This window comes from Psittacula echo (genome assembly GCF_963264785.1).
Source record: "Psittacula echo genome assembly, chromosome: 6".
NCBI lineage: Eukaryota > Metazoa > Chordata > Aves > Psittaciformes > Psittacidae > Psittacula > Psittacula echo.
Window position 1 is genome coordinate 72,310,219 of NC_137743.1, and position 23,794 is coordinate 72,334,012.

Below are 23,794 nucleotides of genomic sequence, written 5' to 3' on the forward strand. Positions count from 1 at the left end.
CTTCCAGCCTGAAGGACAGAGAGGACCAAGGTTTGGCAAGGGAATACACCATGCTTCCAGTGCCCGTCTTGCAGAGCACTGCCTGCCAGGGAATGCTGGCAGTAGCATACTGTTGTTCCCAGGCCACAGTACAAAGGATGAAGCACATGGGCTTGGCTAGCCAGTGAAGACCTCTTATGGCAGTGTGGCCATCTCCTGCTCTTCCAGGAAGCTGGGCACTAGAACAAAGCATCCTTCCTAGAGAGCAGCAGAGACGCTGGCCCAAGTCTCTTGCTCGGGCAGCTGGAGGAGTGGCAGCCAGCCCCAGTGCCCACAGGCAGGCAGCTGGTGGCTGCAGTATTCAGCTTGGCTCTCTTGACCACCTCCCTCAAACAAGAGCATAATACTGCAAGATGCTGTCCTCCCGTCAGCAAAGGTTAAGAGTAGACAAAGCAGCAATTATGGACATCTAATTAGTAAATGCTTTGAAAAGTATGCATAATTAGCTTACTAGTAAACGTTTTAGAAACAACGCAGTTCGTCTTGAGATTATGAAAATGCTTTGATATGAGAAATACATTTGGAGCACTACAGAACACCAGGGCTTGGGGGGTTCTTTGGTTCTTTGCTGGGATGCAGGGGGAAGTGACTGCATCTCCTGCAACACTGGGAGTGGAGCTTTAACTTTGCAGAGAGAGGAAGTCAAAGATGAGTCGTTAAGGAAGGCATTTGCTTGCTCATACATTTGTGGCATGAGTAGCCAGAAGTAACATTTCTAACGTACAGGAAATAATTCAGTCTGGGTAACATGACACTGCAGCTCAGCTTGTCTTCTGTTGAGCTTCTACTGTTTTTTAATTCCATGCAGCATCCACTGTATGGTCCGTAATTCCTGTCAAGACCAGGTCATTTTCCAAAATGAAACATCAGTGAATGGGTTAGCTGTGATGGTATTAGACCAGTGCATGTGTTAACAACTCAAGGTTCTTTACATCTCTCTTCTCTGCTGCCCATCCACAGAGCTGAGAGAGCGTCTCTTGCTCTGCGGCTGTGCTTCATCATGCCCGGAGCCTCTCCTGGGAGAGACAGACAAGGTCCAGGCTCTGCAGAAGGTGATTGCCCCAAAGGCACTCTCATGGAGTCTCCTATGTCCTGCCAGGTCACCAACATCCTGTGTGTAGGAGCCGGATCTGGTTTTGCACCTTGTTTCCTGTTGGAATTATGACAAACTAAAGGCCAGCTGGTGACACTGGGAACAATAGCACTAGAGATAGAGACTTCTCCCTCTCCTTCCTGCTAGCTTCTTACTCAGCCTCTCTGTCCAGCGAGGAAGGGAGCAGGACCTGTGGGTCCCCAGCAGCGCCTGGGGATGGAGCGAGAAAAAGGCTGGCTGTGGTGACTAACTAGGTTTGGGGTCTAGCTGAAAGGGCCAGAAGTATGTGCCTTTTGAGAGTGTGCAGTGCAAGCCACGCTCCTACTCTAAGACCCTTGCATCTTTGCTGACCCTGCTTAGTGCAGATGCCATAGCACAGTAGTAGAGCAATTCCACTGGAACAGCCACAGCGCTGAGATGCTCATGCTTTCAGCGAGGAGCCCACGATCCTTGGCTGTCTTTGCAGTAGTTCTCTGGCTCACTGGGTGAGATCAATGACACCATTCACAGAGACTCATCCCAAACAGGTGGGTTTCAGGAGCTTAAATGCCTGTCTTGGTCACTTCTTTTGCATCACACGGTGGGGCTAGCAGTGCTCTCCCATGTCACAGGTTCATTGTCTGGATGCAGGAGTTAGAAAGTGCCAGAATGATATTAAAAAAACCCCACCCTTTTTTCGTTAAGGATCAGACTCAAAGCCCAGCAAAGGCAGCAGGAGGTTTTACCTTGATTTCCATAGGAACTGGTTTAGGCTTTTAATGAGCAACTGTTTGCCTTAGCTACGCGCAGCCTTTTTAATGGATATCATCCCTATTGTCAGGCTGTAATGGGGGAGTGGCAGACTCACCAGCAATATAGAGTCTGGGAGCTGTGAGATTTGGGTTCTCTCCCTCCCCTGTTAGTGATTTACTGGTGCTGCTTTGGCAAATGACTTTAAATTCCCTGCCTTATAAAGAAGAGAACACCTGGGTATCTGCAGGCACAAAGCTCAGGCACAAAGCTCAGTGTAGATAGCAACAGTGCATTGCGTGCTCCCCTCCAAAGGCTGCTGCATAGCAGGATCACACAGGAGCAGTTCAGAGCACTTCAGACGATGACTAGTTTGATCCCAGCCTTTTCTGGCTGGGTGTGAATTCTGCAATTAAATATGAATGCAAAATAAAAAGAACAGACTGCTAAGAGCAGACTGAAAACAGAAGAAATTTCTGGTTGCTCTTGGCCAGAGCTCAGCAGAGACCTCATATGGAAGAATTGGGGAAGGTTAGTTTTAAGTCTGACACTTGGTTCTCCGTTTTCTTTAAATCAAGCGTCTGCACACCACCATTGAATGGCAATGTAATAATATGTTGCAAACCACAGTCTGGTGATCCTGGAATTCCTTATGAGCTAATAGCAGTCATGGTCCACTAATCACAGCTAGGATATTTTAAGCAACTGTCTTTGATACAGCAGTTCAAACACACCGTAGAAAGCCTGCCGTATGCTGGCTTAGTGAGTAGATCGGTAGATCATGAGAAAGAGTGAGTAACCTGTGGGGTTTTGTTTGGTTTCCTCCCCCAGATCCCAAGGAATTCTTGGGAGCTATGTACAGCCTTACTGAGCAATCACAGTCCAGTAGTATGATGGTGGTTTTAAAGTAGCAGGGGGTCAGACATGGAGATACTAGTGTGCCTGTTACAAATGGCACAGAAACTGGCAGGATGGCTGCTCTGTGTGTGCGCTGTGGCTGCCCCAAATGTCACTGCTTCCAGAGATACGGTTGGTGTGAGGAAGGGCGCGCCCCTGTTCTTTGAGGGAGGGGGTCCCCCTTTGCTGAGACAGTCGGCACTCGCGGGTGGTGGGAGTGAGTCGGTCAGTGCTGTGCCACGTGCAGGGTGTTTGCATGGGAAGTGCTCAATGTATTAGAAACCTCCAGGGAACCCTTGGAGCTGGGGTTGTTGACGGATGTCCAACAAGAAGTAGGACCCCCCCACCCCCAGCAGCACGAGAGTTTGAGGCATGTGCTCAGCTTCCTTCCTCTTTTGTGAGCGTTGGTGTGAGGTTTCATTTACATTGTTATTTTGCAGTGAAAAGGGAAGGTGTAACGCCTGGCTTTCCCGTGATGTGCCTTTGGTAATGCTGATGTTTGGCTGATAATCATGAGCAGGAACAAGGTCTGGGATCTCCATCAGCAGAGGGGATTGACTTACCATTGATCTCTGTTCACTGCATCGTGTTCAAGTTTTTTGACCCATTTGATTTCTTCAGTTTTCTTTTGTGAAAACCCTCTGAGTTTTCTGCAGTTCAGGAGCAAAACATCTTTCTGTGTCTTTAAATATGGCAGATGGGGATTTCTTCAGATGTCCAACAACTCAATTGAAGAAGACCTCGGGAGACCTCTCCCCTTCCCTGTCCCCCTTCCAGCCTGTTTTTTCATCTTCAATCTGGAGATGTAAGGGCTATAGTAATAGAGTGTCAGAGGAAGTAATTGATTCATCACACACCGAGAGAGGAGTCTGTTGCCTTCAGTGTCAATGGAGCTGAACCACAGCCTGGCAGGGTGAGGGAGGCTTGTAAACACTCCATGGCTGAGCTGGCAGGACAAAGCAGACGCACTGCCATGGCTGAGCGAGAGGGTGACACAAAGGGTTGCTTCAAAGAAAATCTTCCTGAGCAAAGCAATGGCAGGGCCCCTGTTTGTGGGAGAAACAAGGACACTCCCACCCCCCTGTTCCTTAATGTTCCAGAGCACATTAAGGAGAAAAGGTACCAACCAGCCTCATGCAGCAGCCCGCTCCATTGTCTCTGTCTCCCTCCTCCGTCTTGGCATGGCTGCCCCTCCGACTTGCTGTCGCAGGCAGGGCTGAGCTCACCTCAGGGGTACCAACCAGCCCCTGCAAGTGGCTAATTCCTCCCACACACCCAGGTAGATACAGCTGCCTCTGAGACCTGGGTGGGAGGCCACTGCTGCTGTGAGCACGCAGCAAGGTGTGATGTGTGCATGGCACAGCGCTTGCCCGCATCCAGGCATTGATTGTGCTCAGACCTTTGGTGAGGCTTGGTTCAGGTGGCTCTTGAGCTGCAAGTGCCCATATTTTGGAGGGAGAAGGGCATAGGTAGGAGATGTATCCAAGGAGGGATCAGTCAGGTTTTGTGTGCTGTTTGTCCCAGAAACCGCTCTTAGTGCAAGCTGGCATGGTTGGGTTGTTGTGGAAGTGCCCAAATAGCAGAGGCTGCAGGCCAGGCTTGGCTGCAAAGCTTTGCTTACTTGTGCATCAGCTTAAGGCAGGAGCTGGGCTGTGAACAGGCTGTGTCTGAGAAACTGTGGGGTCAGAAAGCCGTCCTGTGGTGGGCTGGTCCTGAAGTGACATCGATCATTAACAAGGGATGTAGACAGCCAGGAGCACGGTGGGCTGGTCAGGGCTCTGTTCTTGCAACCTCATTTATACAATTGGTGCTTAATGAGGTGTTTATTTTGGTTTTGTGCTGAAAAAACGCAGTGCAAGTGAGCGATATGTGGGAAGCCAAGCTGCAAAGCTCCTATCTGATCCCAGTGATTACCAGCTCTTTCATTCTTCACCGCATGTTATGTCTAAGGCCATGAGCGATACTGTGCCAGCAAGGTGCAATGGGATGTCACTCACTATGGCTCCATGGAGGGTGTTCTTCCCAGGTCTGGCACAGTAGAGCATGTGAGCATTCTCTATTCCTCATCAGCACCTGCCAGCCAGTTCCTAGACCTTCAGCCAGCCTGGCCCCAACTGGTCTCCATCTATTGCTTGAGTTGCTGGGCACCAGGTCCCATCAGGCAATGGGAGCCTGTTTCCCCCACTGCAAAGCAGCAAAGTGATCATTTGCCCCCTGCCTTCTGCCCACTCTGCTGCTTTTTGGCAGTAAATTTCCTCTTGTGGTTGTTATCCTTTATGATATTTTTTTTGCTTTCTGTTAGTGATCAAGTGCCTGTGAGTGGTGACAGTAAAATGACATAGAAACCGGAGTCCAATTTTCCCCACAGATGGATTGTAGCAGAAGGAAAAAAGTGCAAATGCATTTTCTCAAGTGTCCTGCATTTTGGGGTATGAAAGGGTTGTGAGTTGCTTCAGTTTCCCATAGAGCAGCGACAGAAGGCAGAATGCCATGGAAAGGGGGCTTATTCTTAACATGCTTTATATATTTTATTCCTGGTTTTGCCATGACTTTTTCCCCCAAGGAGTAACAAAGACATCTTGCAACAAAAGACCCCTGTAGCTAAAGATAGAAGGGTGAGGAATTTATAGAGATGGTTTTGGAGACAGGAACAAAATTAACCAGCCATGTGTACCTCCTGAACAACAGCCTGCAGAAAACCCCTAAAGTGCACATTAGCACATCTTGTTTTCTTATGTAATGAACGGTTTTCCAGACATGCCCCAGATGAGAGCACTTCTCTACTCCAACGCGCCTTTCCGCAGCGATCTGGCAACACAGCTTGAAGAAGGCAGCCACGGCAAAGCACGGGGGAGCCTTTGCTCTCTCATCTCGGGGGGGGCAGCAGCATGCAGCATGCTAGGAGCTGATATTCTGTCCTGAATCAGAACTTGCTACAGGAGCAGTTGGCTACCCTTGTTGCTGCGCCTCCCCAGTCATCTGTAACTGCTGAAAGACTCTTCCCTTCAGTGGTGCCTGTACGGGGGTGAAAACAACCCAAGGAGTTTAAATAGAGGCTATTTGTAGTTTCCATTTTTTGTCTTCAAGGCATTTTTGAAGAACTTTTCCAATCTGTTAGGGTTATTTTCTCTCCCTCCCTGTCTCCCTTTTTTTCCTTTTTCTTCTTTTTATTTTTTCGGGATTTGTTCTTTTTTTTTTTTTTTTTTTTTTTTTTTTGACTGTATGACTGGATTTTTATCATTTCTCAGAAATTCTGGTCAGATTTTTGAGGAGATAAGTAAATATTCCAAAACACAGTGGAATGATTACAAAACCCCACAATGCTGTGATTACACAAGATGTAATTGGATGCAACCAATTCAAAACAAACTTCCGAGAAATCCTAAGTAGCTATGCCGCCCCCCCCCCCCCCAGGCCTGGCTCTTCCCCTGCTGCCACTGGATTTTGGTCATTTTAGTCACTGGTATCCAGTGAAATCCCTTCAGATTCAGAGCAATGATAGCCTATTTCTCTCTGCTGTTGCCAGGGACAGTTATTTCCATAAGGGCAGAACAAGGGCAAGCTCTTCTTACTCTGCGAGCATCTTTTGCCTTCAGCATTGGTAAAAATGGCCCCACAAGCTGCCGAGTGAGACCAGGTTCACCTCTCCAATATTCAGCCTCCCAAAGTCCAGGTCCAGTCAGCAGAAGTGATTTAAACTACCTCTGTCATCAGTGCAGAAGACTAATTAAACCTATCCCAAGCTGGGTGTGAGGAATTTGCTTCCACTGAGAGCAGAGGATGTTTAGTTAGCTGAAGTTAGATATGACACAAGTTTTTTTAGGTCTGTAAACAAATCTATGTGAGGACTTGTGTCTATGAGGACAGATTCTCTTCTCACCCCAGGATAAATTAGGAGTGATTACCCTTAAAATTATGAGTTACACATGTGTAAAACCAGTTCAAGTCAAAGGAGAATCCAATTCATCTGCTGTATTTATAATTAATTACTCTGATTAAGGGCTGGCAGTTGAGATCAAACTTCATTGCCCTTGCTTCATCAGGCAACAGTGGTGCTTGCCTCTGCTATCATGGCTATAAAAATATCATCCAAAAGTCCCCAGTAGCTTCTACAGCAGTTTAACCTTTGAAGGGTATGTCCTGCAGTTGCTAAAGATTGTATAAAAATCACAGAAAACCTTTCTTGTCTTTCACAACGTAACTACCCATGAAATAAGGATTTGGTTTGAACGTGGCATATGAAAGAGCATGAAGATGGGTGGTGACACAGAAAAATTGACTAAGCCAGCTAGCATGGAATGGACATTAATTCTAGCCGCTCCTTGATTGCAAAACAAGCACAGGGCTGCCGGTTCACTGTTTCTTAACCATCTCTATCCTGCAGCTGCTATTTGATTTCTAAGAAACAGCCTTTTCTTGGAGGATGTTTAAAAAAAACTCCACATGCTTTTTATAACAATCTGAGAAACAAACCACCTACCACGCTTTGAAAGGGAACAGTTGCATTTGCTAGCTGCTGTTGTGGCTAAGCGGGCTCCCCATGCCATCTTCCAGCTACCTGCAGAATATTAACGCCTGCTGAATTTCACTGGGATTGCAGTTTCCCTTCCTGTTCAAGACACCATGACTTATGGTTCAAGCAGACCAGGGGTCTCAAAGACTCAGGTCAACACTGGGCATTCCCAAATTTAGGGTGCTTGGCACACAGTCAGTAATTATTTGTCTCGCTGTCTGTCTAGGCCAGCCTCTTCCAGTATAATATAATCTGTGTAATCAAGGCTGGCTCCTGTTCTTGGCTGTGCTGCAAACTTCCCGTGTGACCTTAGGCGAGGCACTGCTCCTCTTTGCCCTCCTACCTCCCACAGTCTCATGAGCATCCCCATCATACTGTTTGCCAGGTGCAGTCGTGAGCCCCATGGAAAATGCCCATGAATAATAGCTCCAAATTAAACACTGGGGAAGTTCAGGTTAGAGCCTTGTGACTTTCTCTGGCCCTCGCAAGCACTGGAAACTGGGCTTAGCTGAATGTGAGCCCTCACTCACTTCAAATTATAGCTGTAGGAAGAGACAGAGAAAGCTGCCAGCTAGGTCAGAGCGTGGTTTGAGGAGCCAGCCCTCCTTGGGCTTTGAAACTAGGCTTGCACAAGTTTTTGTATTGGGAGGACTCACATTATGCCTGTGAACATATAAAAAATGTATTGTTTGTATTTCTCTCCATGCTAAGCTAACATCCATGTAACGACCTTGAAGCATATTACAGTGGAGAAGAAATCAGCATCTCTTAGGACCTGGGGCTGAGGGGCAATAGGTCTGTTGATTATGTCTGGAGCAGTATGAGTCTCAAAACTGCTTTGTGCTGAGTTGTGTGTCTCAGAAGAGGAGCTGTAGGCTTTCTGATGCTGCTCCTCAGGTGGGTCATAGCATTTCTGGAGCTCACCAGTGCCTGAGTGGGTAGCTGGGAGATCTGTGCTGGTGGAGCTCAGCTCAATGGCCAGGGAGTAGATTAGCTATTTCACAACAGAAAAAGAACTGAAAAGGTGGAGGTCTTCTCATAATTACTGCAGCTGAGTCTTGTTTACCTTTATTGTGCCTTGCAGACTAGTTCGGAGAGCCAGCAGCAAAGTGACTTAGGGAGAATAGAGAAAAAGGAAAGACTGGGAAGCAGTGAGGGTTGAGTGGAGGAAAAAGCAAGCAAGCAAGCAAGCATGAGTAATACAGGCATTAGAAGTGCTTTATAATTAGTTTATAAAAGCTCTCTTAGCGTCAGCAAAGCACTTTCTACTAAAAATCCTTAATAAAAATGCAGCAATATTTGTAAGCATTGTATGTTTTCTGTTTAATTCTGTTAAACAGCTCCAAGAGGAGTGTCTGAGCAATGCATTTCCCTCCTTTCTCAACCTCCCCCCCCTGGCCCGGCCACACACACACATTGTCTGGGCAGTTAAAAGCATTTCAGCTTTGCTTCCCTGCCTTAAAACTCCCTGGTGGAAACCTCTATTTGAGGTGGTTTCAAACCAACTGGCTGGCTTTCCCACTCAAGCAGCAGCTGAAAATATCTTGCTGCTGGGGAGCAGCCAACTGCGGTCACCTTCCCTGCAAAAAGAGTTGGTTAATCCATTGACTATCCTTGGGGGCTATGGATGCTGCACCCTGCCCTCATGTATTTATGGTTGGCTTACTGGAGCAATGCGTGGATGAGGAGAAGTGGCTATGAAATGTGCTTGGAGATGGCGGCTTGCCCAGTGGAGGTAGCGCCAGAGAGGTCAGCTTACAAGGATGTTGGTGCTCCTTGACTGAAACAATGGATTTGGTTATATGAGTGAAATGCAAATTGCTGGGCACTGGTCAAGACGGTTTGGATGCCATCGCTGCATGTGTCCCACCCAGCTGTGCCCTAGTCTGTAATTATCTGGAAATGAAATAGAGTAGAAAACATCCCCAGGGTTGGGTTTTCTTCCTTCCAGTTTTTCTTCTTGTTTTTCACACGGGAAGAAAAAGGTCTGGAAACCATGCTTAAGGTTAGGTCTGGAAGCAAAGAAGCAAAGGTCTGGCCAAACTAGGTTTTAACATGGCTGGTGACCCAGTGTGAGGAGAATGGGGCTTATCAGCTTGTTTGATTGCGGGCCAAAGCATGGATGTGACTGAAGCACATGATGCCAAAAGAGTCTGTGGTGAGGATTAGCCAATGTTCTTGCTGAAGTTTGAAAGTTTCATGGTTTGGACCGGACATCTTTGGTGTTTCATTTTGAAAGCCTAAAGCTTAATTGCTTTGTTGGAGAGGAAGTAGGTGCTCCTGCTTGTATCTCCTGAGTGTAATGCTCTCCCAGTTCACACTGTTTATATGATCTGAAGAAAGGGAGTTTTGCCTCACGAGGAGCAGAGGGCTTGGGCCAAGATTTTTTAACTAGGGAAGAAAACCCTTATGCATTTTTATTCATTCTGCATTTGCCAAGAAAGATTCCCCGAACTTCTCCTAGGGGCTTTTTTTTAGTTGTTTGTAACATTTGATTTATTAAGGATTAGCTTCAGTAGGAGAAAGCTCAGTTAGATGCTCGGATGAAGCCAAACAGGGTTTAATTCAGAGGCAAATATTTCCTGATGATTTACTTCCTAGATTCATTCTTTTAATTTTCCATTTGCAGATTGCCCATGAGCAGATTGTAATATTCCCAAATTGTATGTATTATTGGAGGTTATTCACCCATTCAATAAGCAAATATTTCTTGGTCCAGAATTTGCTTCTGAAATTGCCAGGTCTCCTACAGCACTGGGTGGTTTGAGGAGCCATGTGGACAGCACTAGGATGTTTGGTGTGTTGGCTACCGTGGAAGCTGTGATCATTACAGTCAAGTAGTTGAAATCATGTACTGTGTTGGCAAGTTATAACCCCATGAGGACACAAACAGATGTGATTCTCTGGGATGCAGCTAAACTCTCCCTGTGCCATGCAAATAGCAGCTTTTACAGTCTACTCCATTAACTGTGTTTTGCCAACATTCATGTTTCACCAAATTATTTTTTTGCCATATATTCACAATCTCATTAGTAGCCAGTAGTCCTGCAGCACAGATGTATACTTTGGATGTGGAAGGGCTGCAAGCAAGCTGAGAGCAACTAGTTATTTAAAGAACAAAATGTCCCTGCTGTTTGCTCAGCACTACTTTAAACAGATAGAAAAACAGGGAGGAAAAAGTTCTACTCATAAGAAGCACTAACACTGCCTTCTATGTTCCTTTTCCCTGAGGAAATGGTGGGATCAAGCCACACATGATGGACATTAGTGGGGTCAGGCAGGGTGCTGCTGGATGGTGTCAGGGTAATAAGGGGTCACAAGGTGAGGAGAGAGCATAGAGAACAGATCTTCATTTACATTGCTGTGTGTCCACCCTTCAATTAAGCAAGTGCTCTTCCTGTATGAGTGCCTCTTCTTAAGACCGTTTTGATTTCACCTTGGCCAAGCCAATTGAGTGTAATGAAGTTAAAGGCTGGGTGATTGCAGCTAGCTGAGTGCTTGGTCTGGCATAGACAGGATTTTATCTGCAGGCATTTTTCTGCTGGCTCTCAGCCTGATTTAGTCCCAGAAAGGAGTGGAACGAAAGCTGCCTGGGCCATCTTCCTTTGTGGAGGAGCACACTGAGTCCCTCTAAGTTTGTTTTGAGACTGTTGCCTGCCCATGTGTGCTTTGCAGAACAGGAATGAGTCACGTGAGGATTATTCTGTATCCAGCAAGCTACTTCTCCTTTCAGCCCTCCATTCCCAAACAGATCTTGTGACAAAGAAGAAAGGCAGATTCCTGGCAGCCTGGAAGTGCTTTTTCCCTCCCTGGCCCTGCCGAGAGGAGCTGTAGTATGTTGTTCAAACAGGTTGATACAAAGCGAATGAACAGTTGAAGAGAGATGGGCAGTTTCTGTAAATAGCAGTGTGCTGGCCAGAGAGAGAAGAGGAGCAGGAGAGTGGGGGTGTTAGAAAGCAGCCAAAGAACAAGATGTTCACGTAAAAGCTGTTTGTTTCTTCGCAGCACAGAGCCTGGTACTACCTTGCCATCAGTCATGGCCTAGAAAATAGGAAGGAATCTGTGGGAGTTTCACCTTTTAGCCAGTCTTTGCAACAAGCTTTTATCTCTGCACCACGAGGCAACGCGTTCCTCCCCCAGACCATTCAGATGCTCAGGAGCCATGGCAGTGGGAAAGTGGGACATTTCCAGGTAGGGTTTAGCAAAAGCAGGTTGTGGTTACAGGGTGCACAAGGATAGTGAATGTGGTTCCCCAGCTCTTACACAACACTTCTCATCCACAGAGAATCTTTATTAGCACTTAACAGAAGAGGTTCAGTATTACTGTGCAAGTGCTACGTAAGGGCACTGGCCATGCTTGTTAAAGGACCAGTGTGGTGTCAGACAGTGCACAAAATAGCTGCTCGCTCACATGGATTGAACATTGACTATTTGTTTAATGCTTGGTGTGTGCTTGGCCAAATCCTGCCTGGATAGTGGAATAAACTGAGCTGTGCTAAGTAGCACAATGACACTTAAGGAGAGAGGTAAGGGAAGGAGAGCAGCCCAAGGAGAGTTGTATCTGTGCTTCTCCCATGCTGAGGGAGTCTTGTGAAAATGGAGGTAAATTGTGTCCTAAATTTTGCATGTTGACTCTGATGTTAAAGTGGATGTGAGTGCTATAAATCTGTGATGTGAGGACTTAAACTGTAGCCAGCCAGACAAAAGGGGGTAAAACATCGGGGGAGGGTGGTGTGGTGTGAATGACAGAGTCCCAGGTAGCTGTCTGGAAGATGGTCTGTGAAATATGCAGACACAAAGAAGTGGGTTTTGTTTGTTCCTGGCATCCCTGACAGATGGTTTCACTGCCATTTCACCTGCCTCCACAGGTACGACTACATCGAGATCCGAGACGGGGACAGTGAAGCAGCAGACCTGCTGGGCAAGCACTGTGGGAACATAGCACCTCCTACCATTATCTCTTCTGGTCCTTCTCTCTATATCAAGTTCACCTCTGACTACGCACGGCAAGGTGCCGGCTTCTCCCTGCGCTACGAGATCTACAAGACAGGTGAGTGAGTCAGTGCCTGCCTCTCAGGTACCGTTTGCCATGATGATCTTCACAAGGAGATGTCTTTGGCCACCTTTTCAATATGATTGCTAGCATGTTCTCGAGAGATAAAGGGCTATTTTTGTTTGTTTGTTTGTTAGACAAGTCTGTTGCATCGCATTTCTAAGAAGGTGAAGATGTTAGTGGTGCCTGATAGTGCATTTTTGGATCAGTGTGGCATCAAAAGCAGGGTTCCTCCTTAAATGATTTCTTGTATTCAAGGACTTGAAACATAAATCTTTTCTCCCTGGCATGTGTGGAGCTTGTTAGGGCTAAAGAGGGGATTGTCCCTCTATTAGGAGCGCATGGAGCTCCCCCTCCTGTGGAGTTGCGATTCAGGGCTGATCAATGACGCTGTGTTTTCTCTTCCTGGAAGCGGGGTTTGTGACTGGGGAGCTCTGGTTTTCAAGGGACTGCTGTCAGCAGTGCTGTCACGGGCAGAGGCAGTGCCCTTCCAGGCAGATATAAGAGGAACTATTCATAATACTGTTTAATGCTGAACTATTCTTGAGAAAAGGAAAAGCTGCTCAAAGGCCTTTTAATAGTGTTTCTGTCTAAATATTTGCCAGAATTGTGTGTCTGTGAAGAAGGCGGCTTGAGAAAATAAAACCCACTCTGTGTGAGCGGGTGAGAGAGGTGTGCCTGCATGCCGAGGCAACAAGAGTGTGTTTTGCATGAGGATGTGGGTGCCTGCCCTGTGCCTACATCCGTTTGGTGGTGCGTTGGAAGCAAACACACACAGCTTTCACTGCATTGCATCCAGCAAAAAAACCACCGTGCCTGGTGAAGAACCACAAAAGAGCACAACAGGGCTGCTTCCCCAGCCTCTTCAAAGGGAAGGCAGGGAGCACAGGCACCAGTGCCTGGTGGGCAGAGGGGTGCAGGCAGCTCACAACCCAGTCACAGGTAGATGTGAATGTGGAGACTGCTGCAAGAGGATGGGAATGGGACTCCCCAAATTCGTTGTGAAATGATGAGGTGTCTGGAGGTTCGGGTGGATGAGGAAAGTGGTTGCCTGGGCTGTATAATTGGCCATTGAGCTGTTGTGGTGCTGCCAGCTCACCGCTGCTGTTTGTGAATGGTTAGGATACAGATTAGTCCTGAAGGAGTTTAGGGGCTCATCTGAATATTGCAGTTTCCTGAGGCCAGTTGCCAGAATGGAAGATGGCAAAGAATGCCCGTGTTCAGGTGGGAAGACTGCTGACGCACCTCCCTTCCCTCTCACTACCTGTACACATAACCCTCTGAGCTCAGCAGACTGCACTGGACTGTGCCTGTCCTCACATCAGGTCCATGCTCTGAGTCAGGGCACAGAGCAATGTGGAATGGTCCAGCTGGCTGAGGAGGCCAGGCCAGGCTGAGTGCGGCTGTGGGAAGGGATGTCAGGCAGTAACCCTGTCTGCCCGAGTGGGAGCCAGCAAAGAGCCAAATTCATAGGAAAAAGGAGATTTTATTGCTGCTGGTAGAGGAGAGAGGAAGAAAGGGCTGATCGTGGAGAAAGCAGATGTTGGATGGGAGCTGGGGCTGAGTTTGTGCCCTTCAACATAGGTCCCTGCAGAGCTGCCCTCAGGTCTGAAGTGGTTCTGGGGCTCCATTTGCCACCATCACCTCCCCACAGGCAGACATCCTCTCTAGAAATAGCCACACTTTCTTCCAGCCACAGCCCGCACAATCCTGCCTGGCAAGGCAGGGTTTGGCGCAGGGATGGGAATGATCCTGGAACACCCCCAGCACACCTCGTCTGCCCACCCCCTGCCCCCTCCTGGGGTGCCCAGGGAGGGCAGTGGGCCAATGCAGTGCAAGCAAACCCTGCCTTTGTTTGCAGACAGGCAGGCAGGGGCAAAGTTTCTGTTTGAATTGTCAGGGAAGCCAGCAAAAGTGTCACCACCTTTAAAGGTCATTGGGTTGCCATTGTCCACATGGGTAAAGACATCGTGGCTGCAGCTTCTTTCGTTCTTAAAGGTGACTTAAAAAACACAATTCTTTTCAACTAAGCGTTTGTTTCCACGCTTTGTGCTAAATTTCCCTTATCGTGATGTGAGAGAGGAGCGATCTGCATACAAGCAACTGCGTACCAGTGTTTGAATCCCCCGATGGGTATCAGTCAGTGGTCTGTGGGCTGAGAAAAGAGCCGCCAGCCCTGGCCAGTCCAGCCTCCCCGCTGCTCACTTTGTGTGACTCAGTTTGGCAGGGCTGGTCTGAGATCTCCATCCCTGGCCATCAAAGTCTCCTCTCAGGCTGGTCCATGCTGCCAAAGCCAGCATGACTCCCCTTGATTATCTGCAGTTTCTGCATAAAAAGCTGATCATTGTGTTTGCTGCTATCAGCCAAACTGTAGACAAAGATGCCAAATGTGGAAGAGCCCCCACATGAGGAAACTGTCATTGTCTAATGCAGTGACATAGTTATGTCTCTCTCGTGTCTCTAGAGGACAGTTCCTGACTCTAGAGACAGGAGAGAGGCTGACTCTGCATTTAGTCTTTGTTTTTTTCCCCTAGCTTGGAGCTGGTGTTATTTTCCCTATCTATTTGCCTTTCAAGCTGTTTGGAGCGCAGTACACCCTTATCCCTGTTCACAGCGTTATGATGTGATTTGTGTTTGGCCTTATTTTTTGCCTCTGCGTTTTACCCCACAGGTTCACACCAGAAAAGCTGGCTGCTTCATTAGGTAGTCAATTAAGAGCCTCTCCTGAGTAGCTCTCCAGCTAGGCACTGCATAATGCAGCGCTGGGATCCTGCTATTACTGCGGGCTGCTGGCCTGACTCCTGTAGGTTAATGCTGAATTGAATAACAAGTCTCCCATTAGTCCCAGAAAGGTTCGTGCTGCCTGGAAGAGCTGGAGTAGAAGGGTTTGTAGAGAAGAAGGGTGTCCCAGTAAAACTGAAGCAGCAACCTTTGCCAATGCTAACGCTGGGTTGCCGTGGTGGCCAGCAGCCTCTCTAACATCCCCTATGCCTCTGATAGCTCCAGGCTGCAGATTTCTGTTGCCTATTGTCCTGTCTCCACAGCGAAGGGTTTCAAAGTCACCGTGGTATGAATATGACACAAATTCCCCTTTCCCCGGCCACCCTGAGGCACCTTGGCTGTGTGAGAGGGGCACTGAGCTGGCCGTGCCGCAGCCGAGGCCAGTGCTGAGGTCAGCAATAAATAAGAGGCAACATTGTCTGCCCTCCGCGCCGTGCAGAGGTCTTCCTTAAGGACAGAAATAACTGGCATTTCTGGTGCGGACAGCTCAGTCTGTGAGAAAGAGGGCTCTGTTCCTCCTCTTGGCAGAGACCCCCCGCCATGGCCCCTACTCTTGCCATGGCCACGTTGTGGGGACGTAAGCTGGAGCTGGCCGTTGTTCCTTGCATGGGTCTCAGGGGGCTGCAGGCTAACTGTGTGCTTCCCAGGAGGTTCCAGCTAACAGTGGAGACATTGGCACCCTCCCCTGGGCCCCTTCACTGTGTAAATATTTGTGTTCCTGGTATTCCTGAGAGGAAACTGAGGCACAGATATCAGTGCCAGAGGGATGAAGGTTGCAGGAGACCAGCTCCTGGGGACAGCTTTTCCCAGAAGGTGACATCCTCATTACTCCTCTCTGCCCCTTCCCAGGCAATCTTCTCCCCAAACAGGAGCTCCTCCATCCGACCTGGAGCTGTTGCTAGCATGGCCAGGGGGTGGCAACCACAGCAGTGAGGACCACATACAGCAGCCCCCTGCATGCTGGCTGTCCCCTCCATGGGTTCTGGGGCAGTGGACACAGGTGTCCTGCAAGGTCCATGTTTAAGGGATAGGACCAGCAGGGGAAGCCCAGCCCAGCTTGGTGTGGCTTCCCTTCCCCATGAGAGCCATCACCACCAGTGTGGGGGACACAGCAGAGTGCTGGCCTGCCAAATCACTGCTGTGGCTTTGGGTGGGATCACTCTCCTATTCCTGTTTTTGGAGTAATTGACGGGGAATCAGCAGTGGTGTGCAGGTTACACTTGCAGAGCTGTCTTAGGGGTTTAGAACCATGCAGTCCACTCCAGTGAACACATGGACCTTTTCTATCTACCTGTGGAAAGCTTTGAAAATCATCCTCTTGGTCCTTGCAGGAATTAACACAGCTCTTGGGTTACAGAACATTTCGAGAAGTGAATACCTAACCTCTGTGAGCTCAAAATGGGGTTTCCACAGTGTCAAGCTGTTGGCATTAAGCTTCATTGTTGCTAAGGCTGTGGGTTTTTTCCTTCCACTGCAGGCTCTGAGGACTGCTCCAGAAACTTCACCTCCTCCAATGGCACTATCGAGTCTCCAGGTTTCCCTGACAAGTATCCACACAACCTGGACTGCATCTTCACCATCATAGCCAAGCCAAAGACAGAAATCTTCCTCCACTTTCTGCTCTTTGACCTTGAGCATGACCCATTGCAGGCAGGGGAAGGAGACTGCAAGTATGACTGGCTGGACATCTGGGATGGCATCCCTCAGGGTAAGCCATGGGGTACTGTGTTGCTGTCCTCTGTGTCTCTTGGTGTTTCACAAAGCTCCAAAGCTGTGCAGTCTGTGTCTGCACACCAAAGGTGCCTAACCTCAGACATAGCTGCAGCATGCAGCCTGCTATCGGGGTGCTCCATGGCCAGCTGTGGGGATGGTGTGCTTGCAAAAGGCTGCATACATTAAACCCCAGACTGCTGCTCTGTTGTAACTACTGATCTGAAAAGCCTTATGGGTGCTCCAAGATACAACTGGCCATCCCTTGGGAAAGAGGTCACGTAGGGCTGGGAGGACCTCCCTCCCCTGTTCCAACACTGAGAAGCAGAGCAGTTTGGAGCATTTCCCAGCAATTGCAGAGCAACGCCTGCTGCAGTGGATATTTCTGCACAATGTACTGCATGGCACCAGGCCAGCGGATGTAAAAAATAGCCCATCCCCAAAGCCTTTCATTTATCCCATTAGTCCTGCTGAGGCATCCCTGCTGAGTGATGCCAATCTGCCTGTGACCTAGCAGGCCGATGGAAAACCTTCACTGATCTTTCTTTTGCAGTTGGCCCCTTGATAGGCAGGTACTGCGGCACTAAGATGCCATCAGACATCCGCTCCACCACTGGCGTCCTCTCGCTAACCTTCCACACGGATCTGGCAGTGGCTAAGGATGGTTTCTCTGCTCAGTACTACTTGATCCAGCAGGAAGTCCCAGAAAGTAAGTTGGAATTGTGTGTGTATGACTTAGCCAGTCATGTCACCTGTTTTTCCCAAGTCTTTCTTTCACTTGGCACAGGCAGGAGCGTGTCAAGGGACTGGTGTGCCCCCCAGCAATGCAGACAGCAGTTACACTGTGTTCTCTGTTTCTCACAGCAGTGAGATTTCAGTAAGACTCACACTTTCTGACCTTTCTTTGACTTTTTGCTTGCTCAGGAAGTCTTCTCAATGCCTTTTGGGATAGAATCCTTCATGTCTGTGCTCATCCCAAAGGATTTAGGGGAAGACTTCAGCCCAGTGGGTGCAGCAGATTCATTAAAGCATGGGGGAAAATACTGTCTCTTGCTCTCTAGTTTTCCAGAAATTCACAGCCCCAAACTACAAATTTGGATTTCTTGACTGTCTAATTAAAAAATGCCTAAAGCTGTAAGAATTTCAAACCAAAATTTGTTTTAGATCCCTTATTAAGGGAGGTAAATTGATGTGGAACGAGGAAGTAAGTTGTATGTTTTGAGAATGAAGAGCGTTATTCTTTGTGATAAAGCTTGAAGGCAAGGGAAGATGCAGTGTGTTTTCCCATGATAATTTTACATCAGAGCTACAGTTCTCGACCTCTGTTCGCAGTGAACCTGTGATAAAGAGAAGCCTTCAGGACACCCCTCAGTCCCAGAGAAAGAGAGGGAGTCTCTGACCTGACACTGAAAGCCCAGTGATGGACAGCAGGGTAGAGCAGGGGTTGTCCAGTGCTAGGGCAGCTGGGTTACATTGTCTTGCTGTGATTGAGTTAGGGATGTTCTGCTGAGGCTGTGAATGTTACAGACAAGCATGAGCTCTTCACTATTACTATCTCCACACTCAGCTGGTCTGTTCTTTAGCACTCTTTCTATTTTGTTCTTCAAAATGATTGGGAAATAAAATGTTAATGACATGCAAAGCTTGAGAAATCAAGCACAAGAGCTGTAAGAGGGCTAGGCCTGTTTTGATTTATGCTGATGTAAATTGAAACTTTAATAATATCACTGAGATCTTAACATGGCCCATCATTTGACTTGGCCACATTGAAAACACAGGCAGTTTGGTAAAGCCTGGTTGGTTTACACCAGTGGCTCCTATCAATGTTTTCTTTGCTATTGTTTTTATAGGAACAGCTGCCACAAAATATGAGATATGCAGTAAGATTGAGCTAATTGTGGCTTTTAAAGCCTTAGAAGTGAGGAAGCCCAAATCAAAGCTTATCAGGGTCTTTCATGTTCTTGGTTGGTCAATTCCTATGGGTCTGATACCACATTCAGTACATGCACATATACACACACACAGATGCATCCACACTCTTACGCACACACAAAACCTTTAGACCTGCCCATTCCAGGCCAGCAGCACAGCAGTAAACATCCTCTTGCTGTGCCTGCCCATCCTCCTCTTGGCAGTGCTTAGATTTGACCTCCAGCCTTCAAGAAGATGGGGAACTTTGTGGCAAGGGGCTGTATTAGTTTTCAAAGAGCCCTGCAAACATAAAGCTGCCCCATCTTTTACTTTTCAGTGCCATCTGTGAGCACACAGCCTGCAAGATGGTGCAGATCTGTTGATCTTTCCAGGCAGGCAGCTTTGTTCAGGGTTAGCTGGGGAGGATACTTCAGGACTGCCTACCGCTTGGGAGTGAAGTACTGAGACTGTAAGCTGATCTGTGTGTGTGTCTATCTGTGTCCGCTCCAGACTTTCAGTGCAATGTGCCACTGGGGATGGAGTCTGGCAGGATCTCCAACATGCAGATCAGTGCCTCCTCCACCTACTCAGATGGGCGATGGACCCCTCAACAGAGCCGGCTCAACAGTGATGACAATGGCTGGACCCCTAATGTAGACAGCAACAAAGAGTACCTCCAGGTATGCACACGTTTCAGGTCCCTTGTCTCTTCCCCCACCAAATGGAGTGTCACGCTGTTAAACTGACCCTTGACCATAGGGCATGTTGAATTTTTTATTGCCTCTGTGGCTCATGGGGAGTGAGCAGCAGGGGAGCTGCAGTGCTTCTGTGAAATGTGACAGGCTGGCTCTCCCATTAGCCTGCCTGCACAAGGGCTGACTTGACCTGCTGTCCCTCTCCCGATCCCTCTTTCCTACCCAAAACCTTGATGGACTTTCCAGCATACTGACAGACTGAGGGTCCTCTGCCACTTACAAGGGCCACTGACTCCACCACTGGCCTGAGGACCAAAGCGTCCAGGCGGCATGTGGGAAAATAACTGGAGTAGTATTTATCTTATCAGTGATGCAGGAAGCATGAACAGGCTAAAGTCATGTGGGGCTGACAGAGCAAAGGCTTTCCCTGAGAGCTGGTTAGAGCCACAGTCTGTCCACACAGGGCTTCTGGCTGTGTCACATTGCCATGAGACCCTGCTTGCTAAAGGGCACTGGAAACGGGAAGTGGTGAATGTCGTTGCCTGTAGCAGACATCTCATGCCTCATTCATGGCAGTGCTACCAAGCCAGCCCTGCTGACCTTTCTCAACTTGAAAAAAAACCCCATCAAAACCAAAGCCAAAGCAATGACAAAAAAATCAAGGGAAAACCAAGAACTGCAGCACTTGCTAATCGGGCATCATGCTTTTATTTTACGTGGAAAAAGTCAGCCTCTGTTCTGCTTTAATGGGCATGAGCTTCTGTGCAGATCCTGTTGCTTGGTCTGTGGCAGGAAGAAGGCTTTGTGATGGTCCTATGTGGACAGACATCAAGATCCTTTGTCACTCTTGTCCTACGGTCCTGTTTGCAAGCATCCTGCTGAAGTCAGCCTGGGGAGTTGTGCCCATTGAAACGTGTGCCCGAAGACAGAGTGAGGCAGAGTGAATTCAAGCCTTTTTCAAGGACGGAGGGAGGAGCTAACTCAGGTGGTCACCACTCTCTCTTGTCCTTTTTAACCCTGGAAAGGTGGACCTCCACTTCCTGACTGTGCTCACAGCCATTGCCACACAGGGTGCCATCTCTAGAGAAACCCAGAATGGTTACTATGTCCGTACCTACAAGCTGGAGGTCAGCACCAATGGCGAGGACTGGATGATGTACCGACATGGGAAAAACCACAAGGTAAAGGCCTTCTTGTCTCTTTTACATGCGCCTTCGTGAGTCTTGCAGCTGACAGGAGGGAAGAGAACAGGGAGATTTTACAGGCCCAGAGGGTTTAATCTGTGAGGGACCTTTTTTCTGATGAGTGCTAAAAGACTGATGATCCTCTGAGCAGAAATAGTCCTTTCTTCTCCACACAGCAATGAGGAGACACTATTCCTTGGAAAACCTGGCTGCTGTTGCATCTTTCGTGGTGGCGAGAGTATGTTCTTTGACTGCAAATGAAGGAGAAAATGCTTTCACAGCCTGTGTTTTGCCATACAAGATTCATTGAGCTTTTATGGCTGTAGCCCCATCTGCATGCTGGGTTAACAATCACAAAACCACATGAAACTGTAGTTCAGGAGTTATTGAGGCCTGGAAATGAAAGGGCACAAATCCTACGAGGCGATCACACCATCCCAGAGAGCAAAATGAACAATAAATAATGAGGAGCAATTCAGGCTGCCAGAGCTGTGGGGTCTGCGCTAGCAGGCGTGATCAGCAAGGGTGCATTGAGCCCTGGGAGCTGCTGCACGCTCTCTGTGTTTCTGGGAGGCAAACTTTGATGGGAGCAATGAGGAGGAAGGGTAAAAATGGGTGTTCAGATGTTCCAAGCCTTGCGAGTGCTGCTGTGTGGCCAGGCAAGGCAAACTCGAGGTGGTCTGCATGGGAGCTTTGGTATATGGGGAATGGGGTTAAAGCAAGCTGTGGTGCCAGGCTGGTCCTGCTCTGTTGCTTGCCTTGGTCGTGTGGTTGTCCACTGGTTAAGGGCACCTTGGGAAAGCTCTTCCCTGTGTACCCACACTGCTGCCGGGCTCAGGTCCTCCCCGTTGATGTGCCACCATCTGCCTGTGTGAGCTCAGTGGCTGGGGTCCCACACACTTCCTCCCACACACACGTCCCAGCAATTTCTGATAGCTCAGCACTTTTGTTAAATTAGCTGTCCCCTCCATTTGCTGGCACAGGCACTGCTGGCATGAAATGCAGTAGCCTTCCTTGTCCAGGATTCATCCAGACATTTCCTTCCCTTCCGGGCTGTGTGATTTCCTCTTCCCCTCAAGTATGTCTCACGGTTCAAATTCACTCTGTTTCCCAGAATGAGTCCTCTGTGCGCAGAGGCCCCGAGCAGGGTCTCATACCTCCAACACTGGAAGCATCTGAGCTCCTTGCGTGCCAGTGAGGTGGTGTTAGTCCTATTTTAGAGGTAGGGAAAGAGAGGCACAAGGCAGTCTAGCATCTCATAGGAGAGTCAGCAGCGGGGCTCACCCAAACCTCAGGCAGGCTGGCTCCAGTGCTGCTGCTTATGGCAGAGCTCACATATAACCTAACAGGGTGGCTGTGCGCTGATGGGGAGGCTCTGTGCTATTCCAGGACCCACTGGCCACAGCAGACCCTTCATGACATCACTCCAGCAAGAGCCTAAAGCCTGGCTGATACCAACTCAAAGCAGTCCCTTAGCTGTGTTAATTGCCTCCATTTCAGGATTTCTCCTGTCAGCTTTGTTCTGCTCTGTTTTCTCTCTTCACAAAAAGGAGGAAAAATCAAATCTCTCATTTTCTACTCCTTTATTCCAGTCTCACTTTCTTCCCGTGTTCTGGCCTTAATTTAGCAGACACTTCCCAAGCCTGGAGGATAAGTAATTGCTTTTTGGTGGCTCGCCTACCCTTTGCATCCGGGTGACTGCTTTCCCTCCCCTGGCCACCAGCCCACTGAGCCATAGTGGGGCCAGGACAAAGCCCCTTGCTCACAGGCCTGGTGCCAGGGGGCTGCAGCCCCACATTCCCCACCCGAGTTAATCCCTGCCATTCCTGCGTTAGGAAAGCTCCCAGATGTCTGTACTCAAGGTGCAGATTCCTCCCTGCGTCAGTGAGGCACTCTGCACGGTTCAGGCTGCAACGGTGGAGTGAACCATGCCAAATAGATTTGTCAAGTCTGCCGCAGCTTGATTTGGTGCCATGAGGAATAGGGAGGGAGGGAAGGGGGTGGACAGACAGGGACTCTCTATTCCTCTATATATGTGCAGATATATATGTATGTATATATATACACACACATCCATATATATACACACACATGCATATATATATATATATGCACATGCACACTTAGGCATATGGGGTGTATCAAACACTGCTCTGAATTTCTGCTAGCTGTGTAGGCCAAAAGCAGAGCTCTGCCATGTTATAGGTAGGTCAGCTAACATTTACATCTTCATCAGGGAACTAAACAGAGAGAAAATCAGTGAGTGCAAGAGTGGTGGGGAGGGGATGATACCCTGCAGAGGATGGGGAGCTCTGACCTCCTCTCTTTCACCCCGTTGCTTCCCCTCCCTCCAGTGTTTCTGAGGAGAGTGGAGCCAAGCTTTTTCCCTGTGGAACATGATGGCTCACCTTTGAGGCCCCAGCTGCTGGCACTCACAGCATGGGAGGCTTGAAAGGCAGGATGAAGCAGAGGAAAAGAAGATTAATACATGCTTGCAGCAGACAGGGCTGGCTGGGCTGTTACCATGCCAAGCGCTACTGTATTTCTGGGGTGGGAGGCAGTGGGAAGGCAGGAGCCCCACACTCACACCTTCCCCTTCCTGACCCATCCCTGATGGGCTTTCCTCCTGCCTGGCAGCCCACTCCCCACAAAGGCCAGCCCAGCACACCCTGGACATCCCTCTATTGAGGGGGTGATGCTCTGTCCTTGCCTGGGGCATGGGATCAGGGGGAGAGGCTAACTCAGTGGCCTGGCCAGAGGTGCAGAGCTGTCTGCCAGTGTGTCCCTGAGAGAGGAGATGAGGGGGAGAGCAGCCACCACGTATTGCCCCATACTTGTCTCTTACTACCCAATAGCACATCCTTATGGGACAGGGCCAAACAACTCCCGCCCCAGAAAGGCTGGTCTGGCTCTTGCCCTTCCTGCTGCATCCCCCACTGCCATCCGGGATTGATGGCCCCAGAGGTTATCTTCTGGGTGCAGACACTGGTGTGTGTGTGCTGAGATCTTATCTAGTGATTTGCAAATGTCTTTAAAAAACAACCACTCATTCCTGAACCCAAGGAAGGAAAAGAGCACCTGGCAGGATCTGACCTTTTAGTTTTGGCCATTTTCTTCACCTGACAGGATCTGACCTTTTAGTTTTGGCTATTTTCTTCAGATAGATTCAACTATGAGGATTTTATTGGA

The 23,794-nt window shown here is 48.6% G+C and overlaps 1 protein-coding gene across 2 annotated transcripts in view; it reads left to right on the plus strand.

Moving 5' to 3' along the window:
* NRP2 (neuropilin 2) overlaps positions 1 to 23,794 on the plus strand; it is a gene marked incomplete at both ends in the record, with an annotated part of 85,513 nt that overhangs the window by 16,185 nt on the left and 45,534 nt on the right. For both annotated transcript variants that reach the window (XM_080621596.1, XM_080621597.1), the window contains 5 exons: positions 12,140 to 12,321; positions 16,583 to 16,813; positions 17,369 to 17,524; positions 19,237 to 19,406; positions 20,447 to 20,602. In XM_080621596.1, coding sequence (XP_080477722.1) covers positions 12,140 to 12,321; positions 16,583 to 16,813; positions 17,369 to 17,524; positions 19,237 to 19,406; positions 20,447 to 20,602 — 895 coding nt within the window. The remainder of the gene's footprint in view (positions 1 to 12,139; positions 12,322 to 16,582; positions 16,814 to 17,368; positions 17,525 to 19,236; positions 19,407 to 20,446; positions 20,603 to 23,794) is intronic.